General features: G+C 32.3%; 1 protein-coding gene across 3 annotated transcripts in view; it reads left to right on the top strand.

Annotated features, from left to right (window-relative positions):
- The window catches only part of Nha1 (Na[+]/H[+] hydrogen antiporter 1), a 155,686-nt gene that overhangs the window by 51,298 nt on the left and 93,092 nt on the right, over window positions 1–11,296 (top strand). For all 3 annotated transcript variants that reach the window (XM_076535650.1, XM_076535651.1, XM_076535649.1), the window contains exon 2: window positions 4,480–4,854. In XM_076535650.1, the coding sequence (XP_076391765.1) occupies window positions 4,480–4,854 (375 nt within the window). The remainder of the gene's footprint in view (window positions 1–4,479; window positions 4,855–11,296) is intronic.

Here is an 11,296-nt window from a genome sequence, read left to right as displayed (position 1 = left end):
CAAAATGTTTTACATGATAATAATTTTAAAAATGTTCAAAATGGCGATAATTTAAAAATGTTTAAAATGATCATAATTTTAAAATGTTTCAAATGACAATAATTTCAAAATGTTTTACATGATAATAATTTTAAAAATGTTCAAAATGAGGATAATTTAAAAATGTTCAAAATGAGGATAATTTAAAAATGTTCAAAATGAGGATAATTTAAAAATGTTCAAAATGACAATAATTTAAAAATGTTTTAAATATCCACAAGTTACAAACGTTTTAAATAACAATAATTTGGAACTGTTAAAAATATTAATAATAGACAAATCTTTTAAATAAAAGTGACACATGAATTTGTATTAAAGACATAATTTTAGTGGGGGATAAAAGTATTGAAGCTTGTAGATAACATATAGAAGCGCTTATTAAGTCACATTGTGACAGAAGGCGTACTATAAAAATAGTTCCTCAGATATCGAGATTTAACTACATTTTTTACTAGATACTAAATCGTTTATCATTCAAGTACACTATAATCTGATGTTTATTGGTAAAATAAACAATATCGTTGAGAAAGTGTGTCACTCTTTTCTTTGAAAATAATGATTTGCCGACAGAGGACAATTTGAATGTAATTTTTAAAATAATGTAATTGAGTTCATACCTTTATAAAAATTATTCAATTCTATATTGTTGTCGTGAATAACTTTTAAAAATAATTTTGAAATTTAATATGAATTTAATTTACTAAAATACGAATTTAGTAAAAATGAATGAATAGCTTTGAAATTTAGTAAAACAATTTTTACCATAAATTTAACAATACGTAAATTGCAATAATTTTTATATTTAATTTAGCGATCAAATTTAATAATAAACGAATTAATAAAAATATGAAATGTGAAAATAAAAGAGGGTTGAATGTACAATTTACAAAAAACTAAAGAAAGAGTGTAAAATTATAAAGTAATATGATCAGCAATTCATAATACATATATTTCTGACACTATAGAGCTTTTTGGATAATTTTCATACGTTAAATTATCCTCGTTTTTAATTTTCAACGTTCCAGGCACCCTTTGAACTCCTCTTCAAGTTTTTATTATAAAAATACACATCGGTGCATGATAAAGTCAAAGGGTTCTAAAATAAAAGGTATAAATTGCGGATTAAAAGCTAACGGTAATCTCAAACATAAATTTCAACGTCAGCAAAAAGAATTTCAATATTCGACCAAAAATGAGATTGCATTTTACCTGGCAAATAATCCAACGATCATTTTTAATCAGTTACATGTATTTTATATTAAAACCTTTTATACCTTGTTTGTTTTACGGTTCAATTTTTACTTAAAAATTAATTTTTGTTTAAAATTTAATTATGGGAGTTTGAGACTGAATTAATTTTTAGTTAAGGAAACTTTGGAGTTTTGGAAGTTTAGGAATTTTGGGGATTTAGATAGACAGAGTTTGAGGGTTCGAAATATTAAAATTTCAGAAATTTTGAGACATCAGAATATTATTTGGAAATTTTCAGATTTTGGAACTTGAAAATTTTAGTCAGTTAAAATTTTGAAACTTTCAAAGTTTAAAAACTTTCAGAGTTTCAAAGCTTAAAAATTTGAAGTGTTAGAGTTTCAGTAATTTGAGAATTCACAAGCTTGAAAATTTGAAGTGTTAGAATTTCAGTAATTTGAGAATTCACAAGCTTGAAAATTTGAAGTGATAGAGTTTCAGTAATTTGAGAACTCACAAGCTTGGAAATTTGAAGTGTTAGAATTTCAGTAACTTGAGAATTCACTAGCTTGGAAATTTGAAGTGTTAGAGTTTCAGTAATTTGAGAACTCACAAGCTTGGAAATTTGAAGTGTTAGAATTTCAGTAATTTGAGAATTCACAAGCTTGGAAATTTGACGTGGTAGAAATTCAGTAATTTGAGAATTCACAAGCTTGAAAATTTGAAGTGTTAGAGTTTCAGTAATTTGAGAATTCGCAAGCTTGAAAATTTGAAGTGTTAGAATTTCAGTAACTTGAGAATTCTCAAGTTTGAAAATTTAAAGTGTCAAAATTTCAGTAATTTTAGAATTCTTAAACCATAAAAAATTTGAATTCTTTGACATTTAAAACTTTGGAGCTTTGATCACTAGATTTCACAAAAATTCGAAAAATCCTCTTTCCATTATTTTCCATATTTCTCTTCAAACATATAAACAATGAATTTTGATCACAGCACACTAATGTTCCCTTAACAGGTCTAGGTCACAATGAACAATACCCTAATTAGGTAGTTACCTTCTAAATCTGCATTGCAGAGTAACCATTCAAATATCCACTTCTCCAATTAATCTCCATTAATATCAATACAAATCCTCTATCTACAAAATTCGCACTCCATACCTCGCACACTAAGCAGCTTAAAACCGCAACCCCAAAGATATTTTTTATAAAAAATCTACTCACTATTTTAACTTGCAAAAAATCATATAAATAATCCTTGAAAGTTTGGAAATATTTCATAGTCGATTTTTTTTTCTTTTGCTCGAGGATATTGATAAAAATTTTAGAAGGGTGCGAAGAATTCGGGGTTGAAGCTGATAAATTTAAACGATGAATGTGAACAAAATTCAGAAACGTGAAAAAATGACAAAAATGGTTGGAAAATAATTCGAAAAAGAATCGAAAATTTTTGTCAATTTTAATATGGAAATCTAAAATAACTTGAGTTTGAAGAACAATATAATAATATATAAAGTACTGAAGTTTCAAGAAAAATATTTATCCAAGTCTTCATAACATAAAGCATCTAAAATTAGATCTAAATAGGGTCATACCCCGTACCAGTTAAATATCAGTAAAACAAAATGTCACACGGTCCGATTAATCCACTTATCGTATGTACATATTGTTACAACATATCGTTTCTGCAGCGCACACCGACGCGTTCCATCACCGCAGAAATGTACCAGAAATACTTGTTAAGACACAAATTACAAATGACAACACGTACGCAACGAATCCCGCAATATAGCCGTTTCCAATTATCCAAGCAAATATAAACTGTTCCGTTCTGGAAACGACATCCGCGTGCAATCGATTCCGAAGCAATGAATGAAAACTATTCGAAGCAGGCGATTCTAATCAAGCCGATTGTAACGGATCTAGGAAGCTTCGTACGTATCGTGATGTAACAGTCGCAGTTACAAAGCCTGTCATTTCTAATCGCCTTGATAAGATCATAAAGTCTAATGAGATTGAATCAAGCGCAGCGCCGGGTTTCCTACGGATCATCCGTTCAGAAATCCACACCTCACGGTATTCTACGTCAAACTATACGTATGTGATTTATTTTTTATGTGGAACAGGTTTTTTACGAGATATTTCTATTTTATACATTTTTATATTCACTGATAATTGCTGGTGTAGCATTAAATCAAACTGTTCAAAGATGATTTTGCCTGTTCTACTGTGTTCATACATGTATAATTTCAGTGTGATACATGTATGATATGTGTAATATCATTTTTAAGCTAACATGACATTATGCATTATACATGTGTGACATGTATACATGTATGTATACATTATACATGTCACATGTGTGTATGTGTATATGTATATATATGTCATACATGTCATACATGTATGTGTATTTGTATATGTGCATATGTATATGCATGTCATACATGTATAATGTACAATGTCAGAGTACATATAAATATTTTTAAACAAAATCTATGACATACATCATACATGTCATACATGTATGTATGTGCATATGTATGTACATATATGTCATACATGTAGAATGTATAATGCCATAGTACACATATAAATGTCATAGTCATAGTACATATAAATATTTTTAAACTAAATCTATGACATTATACATCATACATGTCATACATGTATGTATGTGCATATGTATATGTGTATATGTATATACATATATGTCATACATGTATAATGTATAATGCCATAGTACACATATAAATGTCATAGTCATAGTACATATAAATAGTTTTAAACTAAATCTGTGACATTATACATCATACATGTCACACGTGTATGTATGTGCATATGTATATACATATATGTCATATATGTATAATGTACAATATAATCGTACACATATAAATATCATAGTCATAGTACATATAAATATTTTTAAACTAAATCTATGACATTATACATCATACATGTCATACATGTATGTATGTGCATATGTATATACATACATGTCACACATGTATAATGTATAACGTCATAAATTTGGTATAAAAATATTTATTCAAACTTGTCGTATTGAACTGAATGATGAACATGAGTCACCTAAATATTGTGTCAATAATGCAATCCTTTGAACCCCAAATAGCGTATTAAAAATTCGAGTAAAATAGTCAAGTTAAAGTATTAAGTCTGAAAAGTTAAAGAATTAAATTTGAAGAGTTAAATCTGAAAAGTTAAAGAATTAAATGTGAATGTGTTTCAGGTCGTGGTTGTATCTGTTCTGTGCACGATGCCACGGACGCGACGACACACCATCCTGGGAGCCACCCGGCTGGAGAAAAGCCTGTCCCCATCCATTTTGTCCGAGCTACAGAAAATTCGCTCGAGTCTTGTGTCTGTTCTTGTTGGGCCTACTGCTCTGGGGCATTGTCTACACGATAATGGGCGAGACTGCTGCTCCTGGTGGACAACTCTTTGGCCTTGCTGTTCTTTGTTTAGCGGCACACTTTGCCGGGTGGTTGTTCTCGTTAACCACCCTTCCTGCGCTGATCGGCATGCTGATTACCGGGATTGTATTTCAAAACGTCGGTTTGGTGCATGTTGAGGGTGGTTATAATATCGTCGTCTCCAATCTAAGGTAAGTTCACTTACATTGTCCTCTTGAGGGAATTTTGTTACAGTGAATATGAAGATTTTTATTTGTTAGGGTATGTGGATTTTTATCTGTTGGGTTAAATATGAGGATTTTTAACATTCGTTAACATATTGAGAAATGTGGATAAATTGATTATAGCAAAATATTCAACCATGAATTGAATTCAATAGTTTATTAAACTACACTTAAAATTTCTGCAATTATCCTTGAAATGAACTGTATCAATATTTCTTTGTTGTAATGAATTTTAATTGCCCATCTACGTTACAGATAAGAGTTAAGTGGATTACTGTGTTCATAAGTCTAATCATTGGTTGTTGATTTTAAATTATCCCACTGGCAAAAACAATTTATTTAAACCGTCCTATAGTATTTAGAAGTTCTTATACTCTGTCTAATATGGTGATATACATAGAATTTGATTATCGATGATTGATTCTGAACGAAGTTATTGATTGATGAGGTACAATTAATTGAAACATTTTAAACTGCTTTTTTCAAATCAACTGTCTTCAAAGAATGTTTCGTATTCATTGAATATTGCATATTTATATTTAATAAATATTGCATATTTATATTCAATAAATATTGCATACTTATATTCAATAAATATTGCATACTTAATTATTTTATGAAATAAAATATCCTCCGAAATTTACATTCGCGAAAGAAAATAAAAAAAATGAATCAAGTACAATTGCTTAAAATCGTTAAATTTGTTATTGGTAGGTGATTGGGTTTCAAAAAGAGTTTTCCAAGTTAAATTATTCAAAATACTAGAAATCCCCGCGAAGTCAGGTGGTTTTCGGGGATACTACACGCATGACAAAGTGCGCAACTATTTTTGAGTTGAACGATCCGAATAGAGTGTGGTTTGGTGACAGAACACCTATTCGTTTACAATATTTGTAGCGTGTTCTGACAATGGGTACTCTATGGCCAGTAACATTTACAATATTTCAAGTCTATGCGTTTGATTCATATTTATGAATACGGTTGTTCATCTGCGTCAGAACTGATGCAGGGTGTTTCAAAAAGATTGTGCATCCTCTAATAATTATGGATATTTTGGATAATTATGAAATGGTTGTTGAGAAGAAACTTTGTACTTGAAGATAGTTTTGCTGTCTGAACTTGAAAATTTTCTGATTGGAAAGCTTTGTATGAAGTTTTTCTGTTATTAACTGTGTCTGTCTGCTCTACTATGTCTGCCACATGTAAAACATTACTATACTTCAGTTAAATACTTCACTCTTTATATTTAGTTAAGTACTTCAAGTATAAAGTTCTAGTTATTTTAACAGTCAACTATGTATTAATGCAATGTGAATAAATATTAAAATTTGTTCATACTTTATATTTAGTGATACTTAACCATGAAGAGTGTGAATTAAGCTTAAAATTTAATTGTACATTATAGAACTACTGTCACAATGTCAATACAAAATTTAAAATTTATCTTAAATTTATCTTAAAATTTGGGTAATTGTGTATAAAGAATTTATCTTAAAATTTGGGTAATCTCAAAATTTATCTTAAAATTTGGGTAATTGTGTATAAAGAAATTGGAAAAATTGCAATAATTATATACTGCAATGCATCATTGAATTTATGAAGATGAGACATTTTTATTCCCAACAAAAAAATTTCCAATTTACAAAATTTACAAAAATTAATTGCACAATAGTTTCAAATGATAAAATTTGATAATCACCTGCTTCAAGTCTTCAGCTCCTTCAGCTTTGTCAATTAGGATTTACAATTAGAACTATCTTACACCTTCAGAGTACAACATATTTCAAGTAATTACAAAGAAAAAGAAACACTGATTATTTAAACAAGTGTTAGTCAATTTAAACTTGAAAACAACTAAAACAGCAACTGAATGCTGTTTTGTTTATTCGTAAATATTGTTTCAAAAACAATTATCGTAATTTTCTTTGACAACCGAAATTAAGCTGTTTTGTAACAATTTTCAGCTCGAACTGTAGCTTGTTTGCAGAACAAAGTCTGGGTTCAGAATACTAGAGATCTTTCGTGTTTCTCTGTTATTCTTTGCATTTTCGCTGCTTTCTGACAGCTTCTTAAAAAACTTCTACAGTTTACCAATTTTATAAATATTAACTGAAATAATGAGTCAAAATTTACTGCAAATTTAATCTTTTCAAACTTGATCTTTTCCACAAGTTTTCCACAAATCAAAAACTAGTACTAGTTGGTTAATGACCCGTATAAAAAAAAAGTATTTTTAACGCCGTATGACATAACCATTCTAAAAATTTAAAAATAGTATTCACAGACGTATTTTGCATAATCAAATAATTATTAATGCAAGAGAGAAGATAAATATTAAACAGCGTATGGTAGCAACGCACAATATTAACATTTTCTAAAAAAAATTAACACATTGGTCATCAAACGTCATGTACTTATTTGTCACATCTGAGTAGTGTGTTTTTCGTTGTGCTTCTAAAAATATTTGGGCAATTACAAAAAATTATGTAAATTTGATATTTGATGTGTGGAGAACGTCTTTCGAGTTGAGTGACAGCAAACGAAGTGGATTTGGAAATTAATTTAGCGTACGTTTGAGGATTTGGGAATTTTAAGTGGAGGATTTAAAAAGGTTGCAATTTAGGTAATTTGAAAATTGGGATATTTGGGAAATTTGGGAATTTGGGAATTGGGGGATGTGGGAATTGGGGGATGTGGGAATTGGGGGATGTGGGAATTGGGGGATGTGGGAATTGGGGGATGTAGGAATTGGGAGATGTGGGAATTGGGGGATGTGGGAATTGGGGGATGTGGGAATTGGGGAATGTGGGAATTGGGGAATGTGGGAATTGGATAGTGTGGGAATTGGGGAATGTGGGAATTGGGGAACGTGGGAATTGGGGAATGTGGAAATTGGGGAATGTGGGAATTGGGGAATGTGGGAATTGGGGAATGTGGGAATTGGGGAATGTGGGAATTGGGGAACGTGGGAATTGGGGAATGTGGGAATTGGGGAATGCGAGAATTGGGGAATGTGGGAATTGGGGAGTGTAGGAATTGGGGAATGTGAGAATTGGGGAATGTGGGAATTGGGGAATGTGGGAATTGGGGGATGTGGGAATTGGGGAATGTGGGAATTGGGAAATGTGGGATTTGGAGAATGTGGGAATTGGAGAATGTGGGAATTGGGGAATGTGGAAATTGGGGAATGTGGGAATTGGGGAACGTGGGAATTGGGGAATGTGGGAATTGGAGAATGTGGAAATTGAGGAATGTGGGAATCGAGAAATGTGGGAATTGGGGAATATGGGAATTGTGGAATGTGGGAATTTGGAAATTTGAGAATTTGGGAATTCAGAAATTCAGTAAATTTGGGACTTTAGTGAGCGATATTGCACAAAAATTATTTACAAAATTCTTGCAATTTATTTTCCCAAAAAAAATGATTCTAAAAGAAAACAAAATTTTACACAAGAAAATTTTCTTGGAGAGATGAAACATTTTTCGAGCAAAGAAGTTTGAACAACTTTTAAAAATGAATTTTCTATCAAATTGAAAATAACGTGGAATTATGAGCGGATCGTACGACATACACTTCCGATGAGTGGATTAATAATCGTTTCCGGTGAAACTTGTCCGTCGACGAGAAGTAAATAGTATCACATGACGCGAAGGAATAAATTTCAATTACGAAATGATGAAGTTCCATTTACAAATTCAGACGAAGAAGCAATGTGTGCGTAACAGCACATGATTTTAATCACGTGCCCATTTAAGACTAACAGTAGTCACGCGCAACACCGTAATAATTAACCCCTTAGCTCACGCAGGTCAACGATGTCGTTCAACCAACTATAAACATTCCGCCTGGATGTCTCACACTTGGAAATTGGACATTTTTATGATACGCATAAATCCTTTTATTATCCGTGACAGGATGTCTACATTTTCCGTGGTTAACATAGACGTTGCGGGGAAAATGGATATCTATTATAATAAAATTTTGAATAAGAGTACGTGTGATTCATTTTTCAATTTTATTGTTATGGTAGGTGCTTTTGAAAATTATTCAGAGTGCACGATTCTCAAATTTTTGAAACAAATTTTTGAATTGTTAAATTTTCATGATTTCAAATTTGCTAATTTTTTTATTTGAAAATTTTCAAATTCCAATTTTCCAAATTTCCGAATTGCCAAATTCTCAAATTCCCGAATTCCCAAATTCCTAAATTCCTAAATTCCTAAATTTCCAAACTCCCCAAATTCCCAAATTTCCAAATTCCCCAAATTCCCAAATTTCCAAATTTCCAAAATCCCAAATTCCCCAAATTCCACTCACCCCAAATCCCAAATCTCCCAAATACCAAATTCTCCAAATTCCAAATTTCCCAAATCCCCACTCTTCCAAATCCCAAATCTCCCAAATCCCAAGCTTCCCAAATCCCAAACTTCCCAAATCCCCACTTTTCCAAATCCCAAATTCTCCAAATTCCACTCACCCCAAATCTCAAATCTCTCAAATTCCCACTCTTCCAAATTCCAAATCTCCCAAATCCCCACACTTCCAAATCCCCACTCTCCCAAATCCCCACTCTCCCAAATCCCCACTCTCCCAAATCCCCACTCTCCCAAATCCCCACTGTCCCATATCCCCACTCTCCCAAATCCCCACTCTCCCAAATCCCCACTCTCCCAAATCCCACACTTCCCAAATCCCAAATCTCCCAAATCCCCACTCTCCCGAATCCCCACTCTCCCAAATCCCCACTCTCCCAAATCCCCACTCTCCCAAATCCCCACTCTCCCAAATCCCCACTCTCCCAAATCCCCACTCTTCCAAATCCCAAATCTCCCAAATCCCCACTCTCCCAAATCCCCACTCTCCCAAATCCCCACTCTCCCAAATCCCCACTGTCCCATATCCCCACTCTCCCAAATCCCCACTCTCCCAAATCCCCACTCTCCCAAATCCCACACTTCCCAAATCCCAAATCTCCCAAATCCCCACTCTCCCGAATCCCCACTCTCCCAAATCTCCACTCTCCCAAATCCCCACTCTCCCAAATCCCCACTCTCCCAAATCCCCACTCTCCCAAATCCCCACTCTTCCAAATCCCCACTCTCCCAAATCCCCACTCTTCCAAATCCCCACTCTCCCAAATCCCAAATTCCCAAATTTATCAATCAAACCTCTTTCACTTCAGAGGCTGCTTTCCATAAATATAAATTGAACACAATTGTTCTCCCCTCATTCATTTCAATCGCCAATAATCGATATTTGCAACTCCTTCTCAATCACCGCCATCATTATTTACACCATAACCTAAAAATGGTTACAACGAAGAGTGTTTTATGCGCAATAATAAGAAACTGCGTGGTACGTTCATGAATCATTCCATCAGAGCTATTGATGTACGGAACGGGAGAGACTGATGGATAAAAACAAAAAGAAAAGTGGATAAAATTCGCTAGCACGCAGCATTCAGAGATAAGATATAATAGAGAGATTTTCATTCGTCAGCTATTTCGTTCGGATTGATAGATCACGCGGGAACGATATCGAAGTTTTAAATCACAGCTTTGTGCGCGCTACTTCGTCCCTTTTAAAAAAGTATTATTATTATTTCTTTTTCATTCGAATTTAAAGTATGAAATTAAACCAATGATTTTCTTTGAAATTTATATTTTCTTGTGGAACGATATTTGTTACTTTATGTGACAATAAATTGTGACGTGCTATTTTAAAATATAATATATTAATAATTAATATTTTTCACGTAATTTCAGCATAACTTTATTATGTGTCTTTGAGCACTCAGTATAATTGCTTTTCAGCATCGTAATATATTAATTGCTATTAATTCACCGGTTTAGAGAATAATTTTCATTTACCTATAGCTGCCAGCAATTTGTGCAATTAATTGGCAATGATATTACTCGTTCATCCACTATTGTATCTTCAAACGGTCTCTGACGTTAATTTTCGGCTAGTGTAATTATAGTAATTGCGTCCAAATATTCATTGATTAACTACATTATCTTTAAACAGGTTGTACAAGTTTTCGATAATTATTTACATAAGAACATTCTTTTATCTGTAAGTATTTAAGCAATTATTTAATGCTTCATTAAGAATTTGTCCTAATTAGAAATATTCATACTACTCGAAACTATGAATAAATATAAAAAAATATTGTGAAAATAGTTGACAAGATTCGTTACTAATAAAAACAGTGTTCAATAAAATTTCCAATATGGCTGCCTAAAAAAATGGCGACCCAGTTCAATCCTAGACTGTGATACTTTCATCAATTACATAATATTCGTTACTAATAAAAACAGTGTTTAATAGAATTTCCAATATGGCTGCCTAAAAAAATGGCGTCCCAATTCAATCCTAAATTGTGATACTTGCACTAATTACATAATA

The sequence above is a fragment of the Megachile rotundata genome, chromosome 9 (assembly GCF_050947335.1).
Source record: "Megachile rotundata isolate GNS110a chromosome 9, iyMegRotu1, whole genome shotgun sequence".
Classification (NCBI taxonomy): domain Eukaryota; kingdom Metazoa; phylum Arthropoda; class Insecta; order Hymenoptera; family Megachilidae; genus Megachile; species Megachile rotundata.
This window is presented reverse-complemented; position numbering and strand designations above follow the sequence as displayed.